We start from the raw sequence: 27,035 nt of genomic DNA, 5'->3' as shown, positions 1-27,035 counted from the left end.
GACGGGAGTCCTTCTCTTTTTCAATCGTAAATTTGATGGAATCATTTTGTGAATTGAGATGGTTGAGAAAGGAGTCCAACTGTCTATCGGTTTCGTTCCAGATTATGAAAGTATCGTCAACATCGAAACCAGATTTTAGGTTTGACGACTGCAGAGCTAATGGCATGGGTCTCAAACAAGTTTCAATCCATTCCATGGAAGCTATTATTGGAGAGAGCGAGGAACCCATCGTCCATATTTTAGTTGTTTTTAAAGTTATTTTTTATCAATCCAAAATTATCTATCGACTGTTACTGTTGTACTCCCGTTACAAAAAGTACTATATTCTTCTGCAAAATCATCGTTAAATTTAGCCGTTTACCACTCAGGTTCCTGGAGGACAGTTTCCTCCAGGCCAGCAACAATCCAGACCTCCGATATTCCGACCTCAGACTCCATATCCTCGACCTCCCTTGCTGGCTCAGCGGCCTCAGATCTTTCAGCAGAGCTCAGTACCGTCGTTTAACCGACCCAGACCCTCTCTAGAAGACTCTTTTTACAGGTACATACAGTACAAACCGTTACCATCGAGAGAGGAAGCCAGTCCTTAGTTGTCTTTGCCTAATTTTTGTAGCAGATAACGACTTTTTGGTAACAGATTTTTTGATATCGATGATTAAATCATCCAAACACACGTGCTTTGATTAAGGTTTGCAGGGCTTCAGCATTGCCATAAAAAAGCGAGCAATTTGTTACCAAACCATATAAATTCTATATCACTGTAATCACAAAACTTCAATCTATTTCCGTATTCTAACGGAATTTTAAATTATGTCTTTATTTTCGAGAAAATGTAGTCCAAACATAACGAATATTTTGTGGATGTTTGACCATCAAAATCTTAAAAATAATGAAGTCGTCTAAAAATGTGCTACAATACGGATATAGTATAATCCTTTATCTTTAATTTCGTCGGGCCTTCTTTTCTCGATGGTCACGGTTCAATTCACCCAATCAAATAGAAGAGTTATTCTGGAAAGCGCTGTTTCAGATCGCAAACTCTGGATACCGCGGAGATCGAGGGCCAGAGGTATGCGGACGGGGGCAGGAGTCCATTAGCGGACCAGAGACCCCCCTCCGTAGCCTCACTGGGGCGTAGCATGAGTTCTTCGTCGCAGGGGCCGTTTTTCGATCAAAAAAGGCACAGCGGAAGCCAGGAATCGATCAATATTTCAAGGCAAGCGATCAAATTTGTTCCTGATGTGGTTCTTAACCGTTTTTCTTGTAGATATGTCAGAAAAAGGTTGAGAACTACACTGCTTATACTTATAGGGACAAAGACAAAGCAAGTTTTGTGTTTTGTTAGTGATTTATACCGATTTCGATTTATTACACTATTATCTCGCTTTGAAGCAGTTCTAAAACCGTGTCTACACGTTACGTTTTACATTACAATTTGCCTGCAACTTAAAACGGAAGATTAAAGTGATAAAAAAACGCTGCTGAGACTATTTGAGGTTGCTTTCTTTTTTCCAAAGCCTAACATGAGTTTACTGAGGCGTCGTCGTTTCTTGTTCACTGTCAATGGCATCTTAATTATTAGATATTAAAATATCTGGTATTATGGTATTCTGGTGTATTATCGATATTAGAATAAATTAATCGTTTATATTTGTCTCTGATACCGTGTTGTAAAAATAAAGTAGTTATAAGGGCTTATTTTTTCGTAATTGTTATATTTTTGCTAATATCTTCGGTTTGAAAACAGATATCAAGATGCGATTTTCGCTGACTTTTTAAGCTTCTATTCCTCTTTACTCTCAGCTGAAATTAGACATTATCGCATTTTTTTTAATGCGCAATGTTTGTTAAATGGTACGACAGCGTCCTCTAGCGTCTACTGTCAATTGATTATTATTATTGTTTATATGGTATAATATAGGGTAAGGAAGACTACTTCTTTAGATTTCAACTACCCACTCCGGAGTTGATATTATTTAAATAAAAACAGATCTAACATTACTCCACCATTTCAGCAAAATAATTCAAACAAAAAAAAAAAAACAAAATTTGCTGAAGATTATGACGCCATTATTTTTAGTACCTGTTATCTAGGTAAAATTTTGTAAAAAATCAATTTTCTTGTTTGCCATCACAGTTATACAGGGTGTTTCAAAACAAATGCGAAAAACTTCAGGGGGTGATTCCTTGTTCAAAATAAAGGGTAGTTTGCTTCATAAACGTTGGGTCAAAAGTCAACCATTAGGGAGATATCGCGGTACAAAGATGGCGGAAAAATAATATTTTTATTTTTTATCTTGAAAACGAAAAGAGATAGAAAACACACTTTCTGGTAATTTTTTCACTTTTTAAATGAGTGGAAGGGTTGAAATAAACTACCCCTATCATTCTTGTTAACGAAATTTAAAGAAAAATCTTATCAAACACATGCAAAAAAATTTATTTGAATAGTTTAGTTTGTTTAGAAACTTTTTTATCTCTTATATTTTTTTGATAAAACTCACCGATTTGAAATTAAAAAATAAAATGTAAAGCATTACATGTCAGGACAAAAACCATTTTCTGATAAAGAATCTAGCGGGCTGCTGTAATTTTTTTTAGGAAAAAATCTAGTCGGCCGCTGTTACTTTTTAGGATGTTCCTAATATTATTTTATTTGACATTACTCTACTGCAATACGTTATTATCTAGATGATTATTATTATCGTTATTATCACTAGATTCTTAATCTAAAAATGTTCTTTGTCCTGACATGTAATGCTTTACATTTTATTTTTTAATTTCAAATCGGTGAGTTTTATCAAAGAAACACAAGAGATAAAAAAGTTTCTAAATAAACTAAACTATCCAAATTAAAGCATTTGCATGTGTTTCATAAGATTTTTCTTTAAATTTCGTTAACAAGAATGATAGGGGTAGTTTATTTCAACCCCTTCCACTCATTTTAAAAAAGTGAAAAAATTACCAGAAAGTGTGTTTTCATAACAGTAATGCTTCCGTAAAATTTCATTAGTCTATCTCTTTTTGTTCTCAAGATAAAAAATAAAAACATTATTTTTCCGCCATCTTTGTGCCGCGATATCTCCCTAATGGTTGACTTTTGACCCAACGTTTATAAAGCAAACTACCCTTTATTTTGAACAAGGAATCACCCCCTAAAGTTTTTCGCATTTGTTTTGAAACACCCTGTATAAGCGATATCATAGGCGTAGTCGAAACAGATATATCAAAAATATAAATATCTCTCCAAGCGGCTATGTTAAAAAAAATATGTGCCACCGCACTGTTTGGTGGTATGGTAACAATTTGGTTTCAGGTATTATTCGTCCTATTTTCTTTGAGTATGATCTGTAGCTCTGTAGGTTCTACAAACTTGAAAATAATTTCCAGCAATTTCTCATAGCCTCTTCATTCATAAATATTTTTCCGCGCGTTCTGATGCTTTCTGAGATTCAGCTGAGAGCTTCTCTCAGGATACTTGAATCTTTTGTTAAACTGACGTTAAATATAACACAATCACGTTGCTTTTTATCAATTGAGTCCTCTGTCGAAAATTTGATCATGTTATTTCATCAATTTAATCGTGAAAGAAATGAATCGAGATCGGTATTTTTAAACGTCCTGTAAGCTTACTGGAAAGTTAACAGGAAGTTTTTTCTTTTCCAAACAGACAAGGATCTATGGAGAATGTAACGATGCAAAGAAGATACGAGGATCAACCCCCGTCGAGACCCGATTCTCGACCTCCTTCGAGAATGGACAAAATCGACGAGAGCAAAACACCAGGAGACGCTGCAAACAAATCACATAGTCAAGGTTACCGCTTATGTTCACGACTCAAGACGCAATATTCACTACTAATTCTCTAAAACTTATAGCACACCTCTGTAGCACTCTGTAGAACTTTTTGCTAGGCCGTTATTAGAGCGTCGTTCTCTTTAAAGGTATCGAAATGTCAAATGGGGTCCCGCATCAGTCTCCAAGCAAGGAGGCTTCCAAGCAGGTGTCGCAAGTTAAGGCTCAGGCGTCTGATCACAGACAAGAAGCTCTTGATCGGGATCAGGAGAAAAAGAATGATTTGGATCTGAAATTGAGTCGTAATAGTACGTGTCATCTTAAGAATAAATTTATATTTTTATTCACAGTCATGTACAGGGTCGGGCAATAGTGCATCGGGCATATGTAGCTCCTAGAATAAAAAGTAGTAAAGAAAGTATGTACTAGGATATATTTCAGGAAAATATTTTAACTTCTATAGTGTGGCTCAAAATGATTTTTTAAATGGAACACCCTGTATATTATTGTATTTTTGGCTTTCTTTCATATTACTTTACTTGATCCTAAGATATGAGTAAATATATTGCGATAGTTTCAAAGATATTAATAAATAAATAAAAAATATGTATTTTTCACCTTTCTAAAAAAAAATATTAAAAATACAAGAACTGCCCTGAAATCAAACCATATTATTAGGTATTTACTTTAGGTGGTCTGTACTTATTTTGCTATAAATATGGTAATCGTAAATCATACAGGATGTTCAAAATTCTACGCCAAACTTTCTAAAATAGAAAATAATTTTTCTTTGTTTTTTTTAAATGGAACACCGTGTATATTATTTTTTCAATAGATGGAGAATTAAAAAAATTAACATTATTTGTATTTAAAAATTTTTAACGGTTTCGCAGAAATTCGCGGTTTTATATTTCATATGGAATTTTCCATAAATTTTTTTTATCAAAGCCACCCAATGATTTTTCTCTCGTATTTTACCGTTGAAAGAGCCATATGAAATAATTCAAAACCATTTAAATACAAAACATGTTCATTTTTTAACTCTCTATTGTAAAACTTGGAAAATGAGTTCGTCATAATAATGCTTTTATTTATTCACTATTCTAATAAACAATATGCATTCCTTCGGAAACTCTCTATTTATTTATCTAGTGATGCTAAAACACTCTGTTTGAAAAGTTGTCGATTAGAAAAAATAGTATGATTCATTGGCAAGCGATGTAAATATTTGTGATCAGGTAAAATTGTGATGTAAGAGAGGAGGCTTAGCTTGCCGGCGCGGCGCGCGGCAGGTCAGTCAGTAGTTGATAGGCCGGCCGGCTGTGTAGTGTTGTGTTTTGTCATAGAGCTGACAAATGGGGGTTGCGAGCCTTTTTGACTAACATAGTTGCAAGTCGTTTGACTGTAAGCCACCGGGGTCGTTTGACCACAGGAAGAAAACCTCTTGTGACGTCCTGCCTTCGAGTTGGTCTTGAGAGTTTGAGATCTCCATAATGTCTTCTCGATTGTCGATGCGGCGTTGGGGTAGTGAGCTACCCCAATTAGCTTATTCGATTGGGATGCGAATCTGTTTAGCGGCAGAATTGCGTCCGGGGGAAGCCCCTATACTATTTCAGGTGACACTAGCTAGTTGTTGAAGATTATTAACCAATAGATCCGAATAATATTTGAATTAGATGGAATGGGATATATTGAATAGAATATCAGTGATGTCAGTGGCTAGGGGGCGGAGTACCCCCGGGTGAGTCTTACTATTTAACTATCAATTTTATCCAGATCAGTAAATGTTTGTTTTGTTATTTTCATGTACAATGAGAGAGTGCTTGCCAATGACCAACTAAATGGATATTTGAGGTGAATTTGCATTGTGAGACCCGGTTGAGTAAGCCCCAAAAATAGCGATTTTACACTATCTAATTAAAAAATAATATACAGGTTGTTGAAAAAAAAAGAAAAATTATTTTATATTTTAGATAGTTTGGCATAGAATTTTGAGCACCCTGTATGGTTTAAGATTACGCTATTTATAGCAAAGTTAAGTACAGACTATCTAAAGTAAAACCTCATATAGTTTTGATTCCAGGACAGTTCCTGTATTTGTAATAATTTTTTTAAAGAAGAAAAATATATATTTTTATTTATTTATTAATATCTCTGAAATTATCGAAATATATTTACTCATATCTTAGGAGTATGTAAAGTGATCCAAAAGGAATCCAAAAATGCAATAATATACATGGTGTTCCATTTAAAAAAAATCATCCCGATGTACTCACACTTTTTTGAGCCACCCTATAGAAGTTAAAATATTTTTCTGAAATACATCCCCGTACATACTTTAGGTTTGCACTTAAACAAAATTCGAAAATTCCCAAGTTTTTATTCTAGCAGCTACAGATGTCCGACGCACTTTTGCCGGACCCTGTATAGTAATGGGTTTGGAACAAAAACAAGAACACTTTAGTTTAAAGTTAGATACTTTCAATATTTTTTTTTATTCGTTGTGTACTTTTTTTGACAATTTTTTTGAAAAATCCTTAAAAAATCTTGACGTAATTAAAAAACATCCCCAAATGAATTCGCCAGAAAGATATAAACATTAAACATGAATATTTTTTTTATCAATTTACTTTATTCCTTAAGCAAATTGTATTAACGTAATTTTCTCTTGTTACAGAAGGAGATAACGACAGTGGCGTAGACGAATCAACTCAAGGAAATGTAAGTAGCGATATTTTAAAACTGTAACAATTCAACAACAAGAAAAACCGTTTTCCGTTCAGGACCAGTCTTGTAATGGAGACTCCAGGTCTCCCAGGAAATCCACCAAATCCAGGACGTCGTCCACCACACCTACTAAGGGAAGGTCCCTGTCCAGAGGTTCCAAGACTCCATCCAGTTTACAGTCGCCAGATTCCGCAGCAACCACTCCAGGATCAGCTGAAAAAAAAAGTGAGTTGATAAAGAAACTTAATAGAAATAGGTATTATTAAATATTATTACTGGATTCTGCAAGTTTATCCAGATATCTTATATACAGCGTGGTCCGAACTGTATTCCAGAAACTCCGGCAAGGTAATGTAAAATATGCTTTTTAGAGCGCCATTTTTAACCCAAAAGCTTAATATTTAACCCAATTTATAGATTTTAGGGAGCGCCAGGGCCCCGTGGGCCCCCCTCTATATCCGCCACTGGGAATAAATAAAACAAAATATTTTATTAATAATAACTTCAATAATTTACAAACACTTGGTTGGTTAATTAACTTTAATCCTATTTTTTTAAACCAGTAACTTTTGACTTTATCTCTCTACACTGTGAAAAGCTATTATTATTTGTCAACTCCAACTTTTAGTATAGTTCATATCAAATAAACTTTTAGTCACGTGATTAAGCTTGACCGACACAGCGTTGCCCACTTTTTCATATTTTCCTTTAATCTAAATATTTTAGGAAACAAAAATAAATTAATTATAGATATATAAACAGTTATTATTTATATCAACAAAACTCAGCTTCTTAACTGCACTTATGGGACATAAAGGGCCATTTTACCGCTTTCCCGTTCAAAATATTCTAATATGAATTTTTGTACGGCTATTAAGCTATCTTGTACTACTTCTCACTAAAAGAGGTTCTAAAAAGAACAATATACTACTACAAGGTCTTCTTCTTCTTCTTCTTTTAGAAGGTGTATCGCCTGTTTAGTTCCGGTTTCCTCCTCGTCTAAGCAACTCTTGCGAGGTTGACTGCCAACTGTCTTGCCAACGTTTAGGTGGTCGTCCAGTAGGTCTTCTGTCATGGGGTACGTTGTTGCGAATTATTATGGCCATTCTGTCGGGGCCCATTCTATTGACACGCTGGTTCCATTCTCTTCTTCTCTGCCTTATCCATCTGACAACGTCGTTTGTTTGGCACTTTTCTCTTATGTCTACATTTCTCTGTCTGTCCCTCAATGTGTATCCAGTTATCATTCTTAAGGTCTTCATTTCAGTAGTTCGTAGGATTCTCTTTGTTACTGATGTTTCAGCTCTGGTTTCCGCACCAATGTCGTATGCAGGTTTTGTATATTCTTGACTTACATTCTGTACTCAAATGTTTGTTTTTCCATATGAGATATTTAAGATGTCCTGATATTGCGGCAGCTTTATTGCCTTGTTTCCTTACTTCTTCTTCCAGGAATCCTGAGCTTGTAATTTTGCATCCGAGGTATTCGAATGACATTATCTGATCAATAGTTTTGTTTTTTATTACCAATTTGCACCGTAGAGGCTCCTTTGTAATGGTCTTATTTGTGGAAATTTGCATGTTAAGTTTTTCTGCCTGTCTGTAGCATTCTTTGGAGGTCGTCCTCTGACTCTGCAATAAGTACTGCGTCATCGGCATAGCATAATATGTTTACTTTATGCATTCCCATTCGATATCCTAATCCAGTATTCTTGATGGTTTTTGATCCATGATTGTGTTGAATAACAGAGGGCTGAGGCTGTCGCCTTGGCGAATACCAGTTGTAGTTCGAAGATGCTGCGTTAAGGTAAAGTTTGTTCTTATTTGGGTTGTTGTGTTTGTGTTTAAGTCCTTAATTAGTTCTGTGAGTTCTTTCGAGACATTACTGCTTTCTAAGATGGTGATGATGTCTTTTAGTTGGACTCTATCAAAGGCCTTTGTTAAATCTATAAAACATAGATAGGCTGGAGAGTTATATTCTAAGGATTTTTCAACTAGTTGATTGAGTATGAATAGTGCATCAGTAGTTGATCGGTTTCTTCGGAATCCTTGTTGTTCCTTGCTTATTGGCACTATTGAGGAGATTTTGTCCGACAAGGTCTGCTAGTAAAAAAATTTAAGCTTAAAATATCACAACACTATTTATTTAAAACAAAAACTTATACTATATTATATTATACTAAATTATACAAAAGTAAAGTGTCAAAACGAATGACAATGTCATGAAATAAATAAATAAATTTGGCAACATGACATTTTTTACAGCCTGAATCCCCAGCGGGAAATTTAAATTCCAGTTAGTCAGCACGGCGCCGAATATGTCATGGTTGGCAACAATGCATTTAAAAATCGCGCCCTCGATTACGTAACTAAAAGTTTAATCGGTATCGAATATATATTAATATTATTTTCAAATCAATAAGCTACTATAGAAACAAACACAGGCCCCTTCATTTACAAAAAAACGATCAATCTTCCCAAACTTTAAGTAAACTATTAATATTTCCGAAAGTTATACCGCGAAACCTTCTTTTTCTATTCTAAAATATTATAAAGGACTCCGAAACAAATCAAAATCCACCCCATCACGAACAATACCATTTCTATTAAGCTCCTAATCTGTGACTTGCACCGCCTAATACCTCCGGACTAATGACAGTAATGGATTTAGTCGTTCCCAGGCCATCCTAGGGCATCCTTCACCCTTAAAATCGCTCGTTTTAGCTCATTTTCCGGTCGAAATTTGTGTTTTTCGATGATTCCAGAAGTTCCTATGAACAAGATCCAGGTCGGTGCAGCTCCGTCGCCCAATTTGAAGGTGGTCAAGTCGAAAATCGGGTCGTTGGAGAACTACCACTACAAGCCGGGTGGTGGGAAGGTGAAAATCGAGAACAAGAAGCTGGAGTTCAAGAACGCAGCGCCTAGGATCGAGGCTAAGAACGAGAGATACCTTCCTAAGAAGGGTGAAAAGAAAGTAAGTCAGATATTTTATTTATAATTGAACAGTGATTATATTATTTACTGGTTTGTCTAAAGTTGGTAGACAATATGGAATTGATGAAGAATAATTTAAGTGTAAAGCATATAAGGCTGTTTCCTCGTACAATACTAACAAACGTATCACGTAAAGACTGTTTAGCCATCGTTCACTGTTACGTCATCATTATTTGGAGTGGTCAGAATTAAAATGGATCAAGTCCAATTTCCTACTATTTTAAGATAATCGTCTTTATATCGTTTCTGTTTGATTTCTGAATATTCTGTTGATTCCTTTCAAAAGTGAACTGGATCAAGTCCATAAAATTTAACGCTCTGCACGATTTTAACATACGTGCTAAAGTTTAGAGCAAAAAAAATCTGGATGACAATGAAACAATGTCTGAACCATTTGCTCCAAGTTAATCAGAATATCAGCCATCTGAATGGTCTGATTCTATCGATTCTGAAAGTATAGTTTGTTTGTCATTATTTTCACTATTAGTACAATACCGGGTGTCCTACTAAGAATAGCTCTCGGCTGTATCTCGGAAAGCATTAGCCGTAGGGCTTACGGAAAAAAATATTTATAACTAAAGGAGTTATGAGAAATTGCTGGAAATTATTTTCAAGTTTGTAAAACGGCCGCTAGGGGGCGCAACTGCTATGGAAAATAAGAAAATAGAATTTTTACAGAATGTTGCCTAGATAATGGGTACTATAAATAATAGCTTCATAATCTTCAGTAAATTTTGGATTTTCTTTGTTAGGACTATTTTCCCCTATCTGGTAAAATAAAGTGGTGGGGGAAGGTTAGATCTATCTTTATATAAATGTTAATAACTCCGGACTGGATGATCAGAATCCAACAAACGAGGACTCGTTTAAAAGAGCGTTTCTTACTCTATATTATACCATAAAAATAATAATAATAATAAGGTTTTGAACGTAGACGCTATGGGGCGCTTTCTTACAATTTAAAAAACATAGCGCGTTTTTTCAAAAAAATTAAATACAAGAGTATATGTAATTTTAGCTGATAGTAAAGAGTAGTAAAAGCTTAAAAAGTCAACGAAAACCGCATCTTGTTATCTTCTTCCAAACCGAAGATATTAGCAAAATTATAATAACTACCAAAAAATAAGCCCTTAATTACCTTATTTTTACAATACGGTATCAGTAGCCCTCTTGATTATGCCCATTCTAACAAAAAATAAGATAGAAACAGTTAGTTTATTTTAAAATCGACGAAATACCAGAATACCATAATACCAGATGTATTAATATGTAATAACTAAGATATTAATAACAGTGAACAAGAAACGATGATTCGGTGAAGTTATAGTAGGCTTTGGAAAAAAGTTGCTTTTCACGTAATAGTATAAACGTCAAACAGTTATTAGATCAACATTTTGATAGTCTTAGCCGCGTTTTTTATCTTTTAATTGCTTTTTTCAAAATAACTTCATTATTTGAAGTAGTTGAAGTTGTTGGCATTTTGAAAAAGCAATCAACAGATAAAAAAACGCTGCTAAGGCTATCAAAATGTTGATCTAATAACAATTTGACGTTTATGCTATTAGGTGAAAAGCAACTTTTTTCCAAAACCTACCATGACTTTACTGAATCATCGTTTCTTCTTCACTGTTATTAATATCTTAATATTAATTATTAATACCTCTGGTATTATGGTATTCTGGTATTTCGTCACTTTTAAAATAAACTAACTGTTTCTATCTTATTTTTTGTTGGAATGGGCATAATCAAGAGGGATACCGTGTTTTAAAAATAAGGTAATTAAAGGCTTATTTTTAGGTATTTATTATAATTTTGCTAATATCTTCGGTTTGAAAGAAGATATCAAGATGCGGTTTTCACTGACTTTTTAAGCTTTTACTACTCTTTACTATCAGCTAAAATTACATATACTCTCGTATTTATTTTTTTAAAAAAACGCGCTATGTTTGTTAAATTGTAATAAAGCGCCCCCTAGCGTCTACGTTCAAAACCTTATTATTATTATTATTTTTATGGTGTAATATAGAGTAAGAAACGCTCTTTTAAACGAGCCCTCGTTTGTTGGATTCTGATCATACAGTCCGGAGTTATTAACATTTATATAAAGATAGATCTAACCTTCCCCCACCACTTTATTTTAGCAGATCGGGAAAAATGGTTCTAACAAAGAAAATCCAAAATTTACTGAAGATTATGAAGCTATTACTTATAGTACACCTTATCTAGGCAAAATGGTGTAAAAACTCCATTTTCTTATTTTTTGTTGCAGTTGTGCCCCCTAGCGGTCGTTCTATAAACTTGAAAATAATTTCCAGCAATTTCTCATAGCCTCTTTAGTTATAAATATTTTTTTCCGCAGCCCCTACGGCTAATACTTTCCGAGATACAGCCGAGAGCTATTCTTAGTGGGACACCCTGTACATCAATAAGTTAGGCTGTTTTTTTTATAAATACTTAGGGAAAGATTTTCTTCCCTTTATCCCGCCTATATACCATAATTTTTATAAAAATCCAAGAAAACATTATTAATAGACAATGTGAAATCAACAAATCCCTTAATGACGAAGAAGAATGTACCGATGAACCAATATACACATATACAGGGTGTTTCAAAACAAATGCGAAAAACTTCAGGGGGTGATTCCTTGTTCAAAATAAAGGGTAGTTTGCTTTATAAACGTTGGGTCAAAAGTCAATCATTAGGGAGATATCGCGGTACAAAGATGGCGGAAAAATAATGTTCTTATTTTTTATCTTGAAAACGAAAAGAGATAGACTAATGAAATTTTATGGAAGCATTACTGTTATGAAAACACACTTTCTGGTAATTTTTTCACTTTTTTAAAATGAGTGGAAGGGGTTGAAATAAACTACCCCTATCATTCTTGTTAACGAAATTTAAAGAAAAATCTTATCAAACACATGCAAAAAAATTAATTTGGATAGTTTAGTTTGTTTAGAAACTTTTTATCTCTTGTATTTTTTATAAAACTCACCGATTTGAAATTAAAAAATAAAATGTAAAGCATTACATGTTAGGACTAAAAATATTTTTAGATTAAGAATCTAGTGATAATAATGATAATAATAATAATCTAGATAATAACGTATTGCAGTAGGGTAATGTCAAATAAAACAATATTAGAAACATCCTAAAAAGTGACAGCGGCCGACTAGATTTTTTCCTAAAGAAATTACAGCTGCCCACTAGATTCTTTATCTAAAAATGTTTTTTGTCCTGACATGTAATGCTTTACATTTTATTTTTTAATTTCAAATCAGTGAGTTTTATCAAAAAAACACAAGAGATAAAAAAGTTTCTAAATAAACTAAACTATCCAAATTAATTTTTTTGCATGTGTTTATAAGATTTTTCTTTAAATTTCATTAACAAGAATTATAGGGGTAGTTTATTTCAACCCCTTCCACTCATTTTAAAAAGTGAAAAATTACCAGAAAGTGTATTTTCATAACAGTAATGCTTCCCGTAAAATTTCATTAGTCTATCTCTTTTCGTTTTCAAGATAAAAAATAAAAACATTATTTTTCCGCCATCTTTGTACCGCGATATCTCCCTAATGGTTGACTTTTGACCCAACGTTTATAAAGCAAACTACCCTTTATTTTGAACAAGGAATCACCCCCTGAAGTTTTTCGCATTTGTTTTAAAACACCCTGTATATCTCAAATTTCAAATATTTTCAGAGATAAAATGGTTCAAGTCCAAAAAAGGATAAAACAAACATTCTTAAAAATTACCACAGGTGTATTTTGAGTTACTTTAGTTCGCAGTTATACAATTTAAAATATAATCAAACATTGTGTCAAGTTTTCTTCTCCAGCTTGTTTTATTTTAATTAAGTAACATTAAAAACTTTAACTCTCATTTTCTCCATAATTTTAACGTTCTTTGTTTCATCATCATGTGAATATTTCAGGATCTAAACTCTGCTAGGAGCGTGAGGAGTTGTCCAACTCCTAGAAAAGTAAGATTTTGTGAATTTGGTGAAGTAGATTGTGATACCTACAATATTGAGCTAGATTAAGACAATCACCATTATCACAGTACTGTATTATTGGGCATAGTGAACATCATCTCTTTAGTAATAACTTGAAAACATTTTTTCTTATTCTATCGTTACCAAAATAAGTTGTTTGTTTTAAGTTTAAAAAAAATAATTCTTCTTGTTAACGACATGTATGTTAGTTACCTAATAAGTTAAAACCTAGGATTGAATTTAATGGTAGCATATTACGTTGTTTATATCGATTTGCTTTGCGTGTTTGTCTGCCTTTCTAATTAAAGGAACGTTAGCCACACGTTGTTAATATCTAGGAACGGTCTGAGCAATGTATTTATTCATATTTAATCGAACTAAAAATACAACTTTAATTTGTCCTTATGCAGCAATTGGCTCTTGCATGGCTCTAGCTCTTGCATTGTTTCTACAATATACAGAGTGACCCAGATTTCCAAACATACAACATTTTACACACTATAATCCGCTAAAACAATGAACGAAATTAATTTTGGTAGATAGAATAAGATTAAATATGGCAAAGAAGTATCTACATTATACAGGGTGAGTCTTAAATAAGTGCAAATATTTTCAGGGATGGTAGATCTCGATAAAAGAAACATATTTTCTCTTTACCCTTTTTTCAGATAAGTCCAAAATAACCGAGTTATTTTGAAAATAAAAAAAATACTTTTTAATTTTGAGAACCACTGAATCTTTTCTGGGTTTTCTTTCTTGTAAATTTAATCTACTACCCAAGTAGCAAATTTTATTTTATAAAAGCTGTATAAACAGCTATATGATCATTTTTATAGGATACCTCAATTCGTATAACGTGCTATAAGACCGTAATATGATAGCTTTACAACCAAAATAGGCCCATTTTTATACAACCGTTTAGTAGTATAGAAGTTCTATAAAAAGGGTATACAACTCTTATGCAACTATTTTACACAGCGTTATATAACTATTATAAAACTAGTTTTATTGTGTATTACGTGGTCACATCTAAGAGACAGAACACTAAAAACATTTGATCATTTAGCGAGGTAAAAGAGTATTTTATTTTTTACCGAAGAATATTAGGAGCAAATTATATTTTAAGCGTGTCGTAAAATGAATCTAGAGGATGTGGATTGTTAAAAAGTAGCCTTTACTCGACGGTGAAAATGGCGGGTAGAGCCAAAAGGTACAACAATTATGTAATATAAAAAATCATTAATAGGGTTTGAAAAGTAGGGACAATTTTTGTTGCGCCGAAAATTTTACTGGTAGATTATAGGTATGTATTTGGCAAAAAATTAAAGCGCTTTAATTTCGATTAAGGTTTACGCATAAATTTAAACAATAAAATAAAATAAAATTTTCAAAAATTCTTGTTTTTAATTTAATTAAACAGTTTATTACTGTATGTGGGAATCTTATCACAAAATAGTTCTCAAAAATAACATGTTACAATTTATTTTGATGTTTTTAATTTTGCTTCATATAATGGCGGCCATACGCCATACAAAAATTCTACCTTAAACATGGCGAATTATAATGCAACCATTTTATTATAAATGAATCCCTTAAATAAGTCTTTGTTGTAAAATAAAACGGTATAGGATAAATATCTATCATTACGCAGAATTTCCAGGCACAATAGAACTATTTTTCACATATTGAGATTTGTGACAAATAGATGTTACCAAATCTCATTTGATTAGTATTTAAACTAACAAACATGATCAGATTTTCATGGATTCATGCACGCAATGCATTTCATGCATGACCGACGAGTGAGCGGCAACCTAAGGACTTGGAAAAACAACAATAAAACAATACAAACATTATTATTACAGTAAAACTTTTACATCAACGTGGCAACAATGCTTTGAAGAAGCCAGACAACCCAAGAAGATTTTGGATTTTTTGGCCCAGGGAATTCTCGGGATTATTTACCGTAATTTCGAGGAGTTTTTTCTTACATGCTCTTTTATAACTACCACTGCGTTTGTTAACTTTTTTCCAACTTTGTCCAGAATTCATAATAGCTCTAATTGATTATACTCGTACGTAGATATTACTTTTGCAACAACAACAATAACAAAATAAATAACTAGGTATACCATTTAATTTAAAATGAGGTTATATTATACATTACCAGTTTTATAATGCAGATATTACAGCAAATTTATTTTGTTAATTACAATTTTATCATATAAGGCTATATAACTAGTGTTGTATATAGCAGCGTAGTTTAACGCAATAAAATATTCATCATAAAATATCATACAACGTAATACAACTTTAATAAGACAAGTTTAAGTAACTATTATATGATCTTGTGACTACTAGTTATATGAATATTTTGGAACTCTTACATGGTGGGTATAAGAGTCTAATAAAATAATATGTTTGTTATCATATAGCTTTGTCTTATTAAGTGTTATATCATACTAAAAGAAATTATCGTTTAATGCGTTATAGGATACGTTGTAAAAACCACAAGAAAATAGTTTAATATGACAACTTTTATTAAAAAACAGAATGGTCGAAACCAAACGCTTAATAAAATCAAGCAGTCCTTAAGACAACGCTATTCGACTGTTATAAAATAATTCAATCCCTTTAGAATTTCATTTTGCTACTTGGGTACCTATGTTGCCATATTATTAAGAAATGATGTGTTTTAACTAAAAACTAAAAAAAATTCCAAACAATTTACTACCCCTAAAAATATTTGCACTTATTTGAGACTCACCCTGTAGTACATTACTTTATTCATTTCATCACTTACAATTATCATCATTGTAATTAAAGTATTAGTTAAACGAATCTGACAATAGTGTGAATTAGCAGCAATAAATATTGTATTAAAATAGGTTGTTCAGGACACGTATATCTAGAATATTCACATAAAATCCTATCAAAAAGGACATAAAAATAAACTTTCCTTGTTCTTTTCCAGATAATCACTCAAAAACTAGAATGGAACGCCAAATCCAAAATTGGATCACTGGAAAACGCCACCTACAAACCAAAGGGAGGGGATAAAAAAATCGAAAGCGTTAAATTGGACTTCAAGGACAAGGCCAAATCGAAAATAGGCTCCAAGGATAATATTAAGCATCAACCAGGTGGTGGAGATGTCAAAGTAAGCATTCTACGGCTATGCTTACCATATTTTTTCATTTCATCCCTTATTTCATAATTATTTTTTTAATTAATGTAGTGAAGGATTTTTCTGAATGAAAATTATTTAAAATTAGAAGAAAGAAAGTCTTCTTCTTTGGACTTTCTTCACTATTAGCGTGTTAAAATAGTATTTTAACCCTCAAGGGTAGATTAAATGATACTTTAACAGGGAGGATACCTAGGGGAGGATATTCTTCTCGCACGTTTTTTAATTGCTTCCATTTTTGAAAATGTTTCTATTCCTTTTCATAAGTTATTCGGGATTTAAATAGAAGTAGTTTGGATATGGCCTTTGTCGCCTCAGCCTGAATATCTGTTGGTAATTTACTTATTTCGTTTTGAGCCATTTCCGGCTCCAATTCAGTCAGCAATCGACACGAAAGAGAATTAAAAAATATTGACTCAAAACTGACAACTAAAGAGACAGCTTTATTTATTTGTCAATTTACATAAAAACCAACACCTACCCAGCACTATATTTTTTCTACTCGTAATAAATTCCTTGAAATAATAATTTCTGAATATTTTTTAAAACGTAACTCGCTATGGAAAAAATATTGTTTTATACACTACGATAAAATTGCATTATTGTCTCCATCAATTAATTGAATTAATCTTTTCGATCGACGATAAAATACCATTTTATCGTTTTGTATAAAAAATAACTATAAATGGCCAACAATGTTCACACTACCCAATATTTATGGTCGTGGCAACGTTACCCTAAAATAAGAAAAGAATTCACTACATTGGTTAAAATATTTTTCATCAATTTCCTTTAACTATAAGCATAAATTAAATATTTTACTTTTTATTATAAGAACGAGGAAAAAAATCAAGAAAAAAACGAAAACAATGATACTAACGTAAGTAGCTCACGTTGAACATGAACGAAATTTGAGTGTGCTCTCCTGTAAATACACTCAGAGAAATGAACACGTGCTCTTTGTGATGTCCTTATCACTATGTCACATGCTAGAAATGATCACAAACAATCAAAAGCAAAAACAAATTATTTTTAATGGTTATTGATTAATATAACTTTAATAAATAATATACAGGAAAGCTTAAAGCCCAGTCATAGACGTAACGTTTTACCTGGCAGTTAACTGATCAGATAAGCTAGATCATAGAAGTTTTACCTGCTGCGGTTTAAGATCAGTTTTTGGTAAACTAATTTCAAGTAAAACGTTTCCTTCTTTTTGTCTAATCACAATTTACTTGATCCATTTTGACTGAATATAGTCCAGGAGTCTTTTGAATTTTTTTGTACTTATTTCCCACTGGGTGAATATACAGGACGGACCGGATTGTATTCCGGAAACTTAGGCAGCGTATTCTCCAGATAAAAATAAGTAAAAAACTTCATATAAATGTATGTCCTAAAATGCTTAGTTTCGGAGATACACTGTATAGAAGGTTCATTTTTATTTCGATTTTTTCTAAATAATTTCGATTTTGATGTCAATATGACTCCGATTTGTAGAGGGCGCCACCTACATGTATTTTAACTGTTTTAAAGACTAATAACTTTTCGTCCGTACCCGTATAAAACTACTGAGTAAAAAAATATATATTTCCGTGATTTTTTACGTAAAAAATGTCTCTTGATAAAAATCGCTTGAAAACGAGCAAGCGTTTTCAAGATATTTAGAATGGAAATAGTCAATATACACTTCCCCAATAAATTAACGCACCACAAAAAAATAACCAAAAGTGTAAGTGAAGTTTTTGTCAAAACCACTTATCCGATTTGGACGATTTTTTTTTTGAATGATAGGTTATTCTTTCCACCATGTTGCTATACTAACTGTATTTTGATAGGAACCCTTTTTATACTAACACCGGGTGTAGCAATTATAACGTGTTTTTTTAATAAAATTTGTGACATCCTGTAGAGTTGATCAGTTACAGTATCAAGTTAAAATTGAAATCACATTTTAGCCTTATCTTTTTTTACATTTTGTTTTTTTATTTACTCCATTATCTTCCTTATTACACGAGAAACAAACTTTTATAGGATGACATGATTTAATATTGGTTTTAATTAACATTTTTCCATTTTACTCACTAAAGTAAGTAGCAGGCTATGGTAAAACACGGATTACCAGTAAGTGTCAAATAGAGATGCTAGTTTCTGTGCAAACTTGTAGACCATTAGTATCTCTGAACTGAGTTTGAAGGATCCGAGCTGTTACGAAACGTTGTCTTAATGTTGAGAGTTTTAAAAAACGTTCCGGAATCGGATTGGTTCTTCGATTCCTGCCTTGTCCCGGCCTGCGACAATTACTCCTAGTATATCTATACCGTTGTATAATTATTCGTGAAATGGTTGAGTGAGTTACATTAAATCGTTCACCAATTCTTCGGTAGCTCCAACCTTCCTCAGACAATATTAATGCTTGAGCACATTCTTCGCCAGTAAGATTTCCTGTTTCACGTGCACGTTGCATATTTTTGATATAATAAAAGGACGGAAACGACTGACACTGACAACAAGCATCTCTATTTGACATTTACTGGTAATCCGTGTTTTTCCATAGCCTGCTACCAAGGCCGCTACTTACTTTAGTGAGTAAAATGGAAAAATGTTAATTAAAACCAATATTAAATCATGTCATCCTATAAAATGTTGTTTCTCGTGTAATAAGGAAGATAATGGAGTAAATAAAAAAACAAAATGTAAAAAAAAAGATAAGGCTAAAATATGATTTCAATTTTAACTTGATACTGTAACTGATCAACTCTACAGGGTGTCACAAATTTTCCAAATCGTCCAAATCGGTTAAGTGGTTTTGACAAAAACTTCACTTAAACTTTTGGTTATTTTTTTGTGGTGCGTTAATTTATTGGAGAAGTGTATGTCATTATTGACAAAAAATAAACATGTTGAGTAGATTATATATAGTTAGAGTTATTTGACTGAAATGATCAAATTGGGAACTTTGAAATTTTTTTTAAATTAATCATAAATTTAAAATTTTAAATTTCTTCAAAAAAATGATATTTGTATATTTAATATGTATATTTTTTAAAAAATGTATATTTTTTTACTCAGTAGTTTTATACAGGTACGGACGAAAAGTTATTATTCTTCAAACCATTTAAAAAGTAAATAGGTGGCGCCCTCTACAAGTAGGAGTCATATTGACATTAAAATCAAATTTCTCATGTCAAAAAACTCCCAGACACCATTTCTCATGTTCTTTAAGAAGTGTGTTTTGAAGCCTTCCTGTATATAGAAATAGTAATTAATATACTTATGATAAATATAAAAAAATTAAACTTATAACAAGACTCATCCGAATTAAAAATTATTGTGTGAGGTAAAAAGTGTTTTAAAATAAAAATCACACTGTATACACATGCAATTTACATAAATGTTTCGATAGGATATATCGATAATGCTTTTCACTTTCACTTGATCCATATTGTGTTGTCGTGTCTGTACGAAATGCTAGAGCTAAAAATACGAAAATTTATGATGTTCTATCATAACGTAAAACTGCTCATATTATTTTATGTTAGTTTTATTTTGACTTGTGATACCGTAGAAACGCTTTTTGTTTTTAGTCTGTCTGTTTTTTTCGCTTTTGTTTGCTTATAGGTATACATTTTAGATTTAGGAATATTGATGAGAAGCTATATTGGTTAGCCAGGAATATATTTGAAAATATCAATCGGATGACAAAATTCAGATTAGTAGAAATTACCCTATCTTGAGTTATAACTTATCATACACGCTCAGGCCAGTATCTGAGATTGTTTTACATACACACACCGGAAAAATCTAGGGATATCATTTTATTAAAGTTAAAAATAAATGTTTCGAATAAACAACCACATATTTGTAGGCCGATTCTTTCTACTTCGATTGAAACGAAGTAGTCACACTAGTTATTTCTAAATTTGAGATATTTGCAAAAGTGTTTGTGCATTTTTTGTCAAATGTATAAAAAGCACCTAGCATCAATTGTTCGAATTTAACCTGTACTGGCTATGTTTTTATGATAATTGGCCAAAATTCATTCAAATAACTCTGTTTAGTATTAAACGACATTATGGAGCGTATACATCTTAACAGAGACGAAATGCTAAGGGCCATGGGTATGCTCGAAGCTGGAGTGCGCCAAATCTACGTAGCTAGAGCATTAAATACAACGCAAAGTGTAATATCGCGATTAAGTGCAACCGTGAAAGTGGTGATGTTGCTGAAAAGCACACAGGGCGACATCGCGCTACCTCAAAGATCATTTTTTACAATTAAATGCTCGACGCCGACCGACTCTTACAGCACCAGAGCTTAGTTTGGTCCAGGAAGCATAATGTAACCGTTAGTCCTGACACTGTTACCAATAGATTAGAGACGTCAACGAAGCAGACGCCCTGGAACCTGACGAGAGAGAGAAATCGAGAGGTTACGATATTTGTGGGCTCAAGATCATGTTCAGTGGTCGAATGAACAATGGGCCAATGTTCTCTTCACGGATGAGTCACGCTTTGGAATTCATCCGGATTCGAGAAGGCTTAAGGTATGGAGAGAACCGGGAAATTTTATTCGGTTGGATCATGTTCAGGAAGTGCACCCTTATCAAGGTGGAACAGTTATGGTCTGGGGAGGAGTCCAGTTAGGCCGAAAACCCGATATCGTTTTTCTTGTAAGGTTTCTAACAGAAATCACATATCGTGATTTAATTCTTGAGCCTGTCGTGTTACCAAATGCCCATGATTTTGGGAGAAACTTCATTCTCATACATGACAATGCACGGCCTCATACAGTACAAGTGGTAAGTGAGTTTATCAATGCTCATCAATTAAACATCTTACCCTGGCCGGCACAATCTCCTGACCTCAACCCCATGGAGCACGTATGGGACGCGGTCCAAACAAGCATTTTGAGAATGGGTATGCCTCGTGAAACTCGTAGGGATCTGGTTCGGGCCGTGAATGCAGCGTGGCAGGCTGTACCTCAAGAAGAGATCGACAAACCTGATCAGGAGCATGGAGAGAAGATGTAGGGCTGTAATAAACAGTACAGGAGGCCATACCCTTTATTAAGTAAAAATGGTTTTATCTTTTTTTTTAATTCACAGTTTAGAATAAAAAAAAATGTGTATATTTTTTGAGTTCAATAAAAATCAAGGTAAATTTGAAAAATTCGGTAAATTTCGCATTTTTATTTCCAATACGTCCTGTAAACTAGGATTTGTTTATTTTAATTTTATTATATCAGAAATGCAAATAATAAAATTACTGATGATGGCTGGATAAAATTGTAATATCCCTAGACTTTTCCGGTGTGTGTATTTGCCACTTTTTGCAAATATGTTTTTTTTCTCTTGATCTTGTTCTCACGCAGCCATGACAATCACATATTCTTGTACAGAAGTGAACGCTCTACAAAAAAGGTTTCTTCAATTGTTATTCCTACCATTTAAGTATAGCTCATTTATTTTAATAAATAATGTTTATTAAAATAAATCAGCTATACTTAAATCAGCTTAAATGGTTTAAACTCCATTAGACTTGAAGATTTCTTAATTCCCAACCTTAACACCATCAGAATTGTATATTTTTACAGTAATAGATGAAATTTTTCAAAAATAATCATAATTTTGTCAAAAAAGTTGAAGAATTTAGGAATTTACCGAGTGGTTAACTTTAACCGTGAATAACTTTTGAAGGAGTAGGTTTATCGAAAAATTGCAAGAGACCTTTTTTGTAGAGCGTTTAATTCTGTATAAGAATGTGTAATTGTCATGGCTACGAGAGAACAAAATCGAGAGAAAAAAAAATATTTGCAAAAAGTGTCAAATTCCTAAATGAATGGTCTTTGGGGCAAAGTTTATGTAAATATTAAGGGTTTACAATGGTCTGTTATTGTTTTATAGACAATAAACTAAAAATTTAGAGGGCATCGTGAGAGAAATGATAAACTTTGTAAATAACTGACACCCTAATAGGTATACACTTCATAATGGAAAACTGTTAAAAAATATGAGTCATTAACAGGGTTTCTCAACATTACTGTTATCAAATTAAGGAAAAACATCCCCAAATTAAGGTTAACTTCCGCTGAATTTTTCAACGTCCTTCTAACCTATTTACCACTCCTCGCAAAGTTTTAATTTGGGTAATGGTTTACGTGCCTAAAATCATCCAAGTGTAACAACTTTTTTAATATGTATAAAAAGGCGCTCAGTTTTTTAATTAGTAAACATAAACACGCAGATTTTTGGGGTGCGTGATTTTTTTGTTGTTTATTTCCGTATTTTATTAATTTAAACTAAGGGTCTCTAGGGGTCTCCACCCAAAATAATCTAGAACATAAATAACATCATACAGTACTTATTTATAAAAATATTTGGGTCAACGTTCGTTTAGCCGAAATCAGTTATTAGAAGAAAAAAAAATGTCTTTAAAAACCTACTGGGAACCACGGAAAACACAAAATTTCCTGCTGAAATGCGTAATTTCCAAATTTCGCAATTTAGAATAACTGAAATCTGCTATAAAAAAATACATTTTACGTTTTTTTTTATTATTTTTCTGAACATATAAACACAAAAATTTTCCCGCGGAAATAAGCTGTTTTCATTTTCTAAGGAAATTTATTAAATTTTAGAATAGCTGAAATCAGATACAGGGTTGTTCACCACATACGACACGGAGTATTGTAGCTAAACGATTAGATTTTTACAAATTGTAAGTTTTGGGTTCGTTGAAGGACTATTAGAGATACAATTTAAAAATATTTTTACAAGATACAGAGTGTCCTAAATAAGTAAAAAATATCATAGTTGTATTTTTTTAAATGGAACACCCTGTATATTATTCTATTTTTGGATTCTACGATTGAAATAAAGGTAAATTTGATTAAGGTTTATCACACTTAAACCTTACCGTTTTTGAAATATTTTCAATTTTAAGAAATTGCAGTAAAAATTTTAATGCTTCATTTCTCCAAGGGTATCAAAGTTTTTAATACTAAATATTTACTGAAGATTATTTATTGATCAGATATTGTGCTGCAATAATAAAAATTTTCCTACCTTATACAGAGTGTCCAAAAATTTATATTAAATAATTACTAGCTTTAAAGCAATAATTTTTAGCAATAACGTGTTTAAGTTAAATGGAACACCCTGTATATTTTACGTGAATCATATTCACAATTTAATTGTCTATCAAATTTTATTATACCATTTTTTACCTGTCTATATTATTCTTATAATTTAGACCTCGTTTATCAATATACCCATGGAATATTGACATTTTAGATTGTTTTTAAAGCAACAAATGTACAAAATGTACAGGCTAGTAATATTATCGTTTTTAACAAAATGAAAAGCAAAAAACTATTTAAATCTTCATAAAAGAGTATACCATTAATTAAATATACCACCATTATTTCCGCCCAAATACTAATTAATTACATACTTCATTATGTTCGTGAATAAAGTATTCTAAATAAATGTGGATTTGAATAAGAAATCAATAAAATAATAAGTTATAAAAATGAATGTCTCTGTTGTTACAAATAAGCATTTGTCAAAAAATTAAATATCATTTTTAAGGTGTTACTTTTTACCACACTGTCTAATACACATAAAAAATTCAGTTTTTTAGTTTTTGGAGCAATTATTATTAATCAACGCAAACAGTCAATTAATGTAGTTTGAATATTGGAATCATATTAATTGGTCCTCTTTAACAAATATTTAAACAGTTTTTTTTTATTTTTTTAATGAAATAAACAAACTATATCGACAATATTAGTATCTGTACTCTTTAAAAATTTGGTACATCTTTAAAAATACTCTTTAAAAATTTGGTACATCTTTAAAAATAATCTAAAATGTCAGTATTCCATGGGTATATTGATAAATGAATTTAAAATTACAAGAAAATCCATTTTCTACGGAAACTTGAAGAGATAGGTAAAAAATGGTATAATACAATTTGATAGACAATTAAATTGTGCATCTGATTCTCATAAAATATACAGGGTGTTCGATTTAAATTAAACAAGTTATTGCCGTTTAAAGCTAGTAATTATTTAAAATAACATTTTAGACACTCTGTATAAGGTAGTATAATTTTTATTATTGCAACACAATAACTGATCAATAAATAAACTTCAGTAAATATTTAGTATTAAAAACTTTGATACCCTTGGAGAAATGAAGCCTTAAAATTTTGACTGCAATTTCACAAAATTAAAAATATTTCAAAAACGGTAAGGTTTAAGTGTGATAAACCTTTATCAAATTTACCTTTATTTTAATCGTAGAAACTAAAAATGTAATAATATGCAGGGTGTTCCATTTAAAAAAATACAACTTTGATATTTTTTATTTATTTGGGACACTCTGTATCTTGTAAAAATATTTTTAAATTGTAGCTCTAATAGTCCTTCAACGAACCCAAAACTTAAAATTTGTAAAAATCTAATCGTTTAGCTACAATACTCCGTATCGTATGTGGTGAACAACCCTGTATAAACTCATTTTTTATATAACAGATTTCAGCTAAACGAAAGTTGAGTCAAATATTTAGTAACCGTGATGAAACATGGTGTGATTTCCAATTCTCTAACTGAAACATGTTTTGTTTAGATCGAGAATAAGAAAATAGAGCTCCACGCGAACAGCAAGGTCGGTTCTCTGGACAATGTCAAGCACAAACCTGCAGGAGGCGACAAGAAGATCTTCGACGACAAAGAGTATTTGAAACAACAGAAATCTGGAAAGTCTAGTATGGATCATTCCTTGTCTGGATCGCAGGTAAGCCACCAGCTTGAATAGAGATGATCAGAAATTTTCAGAAATCACCAAGTAGATAAGTAAAATTTAAGTAAACTTACAAACCTTACTAAAAAAATTGAGATTTAAATGGGAATATTAAAAATACTATAGTCTCTGAATTGGAAAATGCTTTTTAAAGACCTTTAAAAATGGTTTTAATATCCATAACTCCATTTATATTTTTTTTCGTAGGATCCAAGCTACCTCTATACCTTTTATTAAAATTATATGCCTTCATCCAATCAATCTAAAAGGTATTATTCATGGTTCAATTCTATTTATGTCCGTTTTACTTAGTCCAAAATAACGATATTGGAAAGCATCCATATCCCACTAACAAAATCGATTTGGAATATGCCTTTTTTAAAATTTTCCACGATTTCTTGGAGGAAAAGTTTAGAAAGATTATTCCTTGTTTTTCCATGTGCAGATGGCATGACATTAACTCAATTTGCCTAGTTTGTGTTTTTTAGTTCCAGTTCCATCAAAGTACAATCCTATTTAGGACAAAGTGACATGCGATATTCGGCATTCGATAAAACTCTGAACTATATTTGACATAGAAAAATATTCGTAGAGGCCGAACTGATAATATTATTGTGTTAATATACAGTACGTCCCCGGATTTTCTTTACAAGATGAATAACTTTTTTATTACTGATTTTTTAAGAGAAATACATTATTATATTGCATAGAGCATTATTGTATTTATTAATTATTGTAGATGTTCCTAGCTTTGATGTAGACTATTTTAACACTGTTTATTTTTGCTGTAGCATTCGATTCAGTCCCAAGAGACAAAGGCACCAGTAGCAGACGAGAATTTGAATCAACACCACTAGAACAAAGGGCTCCTGGAACAGAGCACCCTGTATATTTTTTGTTTTCGTCACATATCCGGTTTTTTTTATTACATATATACTTAAGTCGAAGAAAGTAACAGTTATATCACCGTTAGAAAACAATGTAAACCAAAAAAATGTCACCAGTAATCATGTAATTTATTTTTTATTTTCGTAGTAGATCACTTAAATGATACAAAAACACTGTAGGGTTCACTAATTTTGCTTTATGTATTTTTACATTGTGAAAAAAAATCGTCCTCAATACACCTGGTATTTCTCAAAAGTGACTCACCCCTATAACTTTTTTATTTTTTCAGACAAAAAAAACGAGATTTGGTATGTTAGTATATGACATAAGGGTCATTTTCTATGGAATAAAGTAAAAGAGGGTGCCATTTAAAAATCAAAAGCTGTAGTCATTTCCGATGAAACAGGAAGTGACCGAAAACATTTGAATACGTCAATCAATCCTAATTTATGTCGTATACTAACATAGCAAATCTCGTTTATTTCTCTGAGAAAATAAAAAAGTTATAGGGGTGAGCCACTTTGGAAGAACACCCGGTATACATTACAAGAAAATAAAAATAATTAATTTACAATAGAGAAATTCAGATGGGGTTAGCCAAGTCAGAAATTTTTTAAACTAAAAACTGACTCTCCCCAAC

At 32.0% G+C, this 27,035-nt stretch overlaps 1 protein-coding gene across 1 annotated transcript in view; it reads left to right on the top strand.

Annotated features, from left to right (window-relative positions):
* Positions 1-26,743, top strand: part of LOC115882086 (microtubule-associated protein tau) — a 34,737-nt gene extending 7,994 nt beyond the window's left edge. Inside the window, exons 3-12 of the mRNA XM_030899941.1 lie at positions 369-541; positions 1,031-1,216; positions 3,671-3,816; positions 3,945-4,103; positions 6,473-6,516; positions 6,579-6,747; positions 9,288-9,496; positions 16,489-16,674; positions 25,334-25,501; positions 26,299-26,743. Coding sequence (XP_030755801.1) covers positions 369-541; positions 1,031-1,216; positions 3,671-3,816; positions 3,945-4,103; positions 6,473-6,516; positions 6,579-6,747; positions 9,288-9,496; positions 16,489-16,674; positions 25,334-25,501; positions 26,299-26,364 — 1,506 coding nt within the window. The 3' untranslated portion in view covers positions 26,365-26,743. The remainder of the gene's footprint in view (positions 1-368; positions 542-1,030; positions 1,217-3,670; positions 3,817-3,944; positions 4,104-6,472; positions 6,517-6,578; positions 6,748-9,287; positions 9,497-16,488; positions 16,675-25,333; positions 25,502-26,298) is intronic.
* The last annotated feature ends 292 nt before the right edge of the window (positions 26,744-27,035 follow it).

The sequence above is a fragment of the Sitophilus oryzae genome, unplaced genomic scaffold, assembly GCF_002938485.1.
Source record: "Sitophilus oryzae breed Bouriz unplaced genomic scaffold, Soryzae_2.0 scaffold_1745_pilon_pilon, whole genome shotgun sequence".
NCBI classification, from domain to species: domain Eukaryota; kingdom Metazoa; phylum Arthropoda; class Insecta; order Coleoptera; family Curculionidae; genus Sitophilus; species Sitophilus oryzae.
This window is presented reverse-complemented; position numbering and strand designations above follow the sequence as displayed.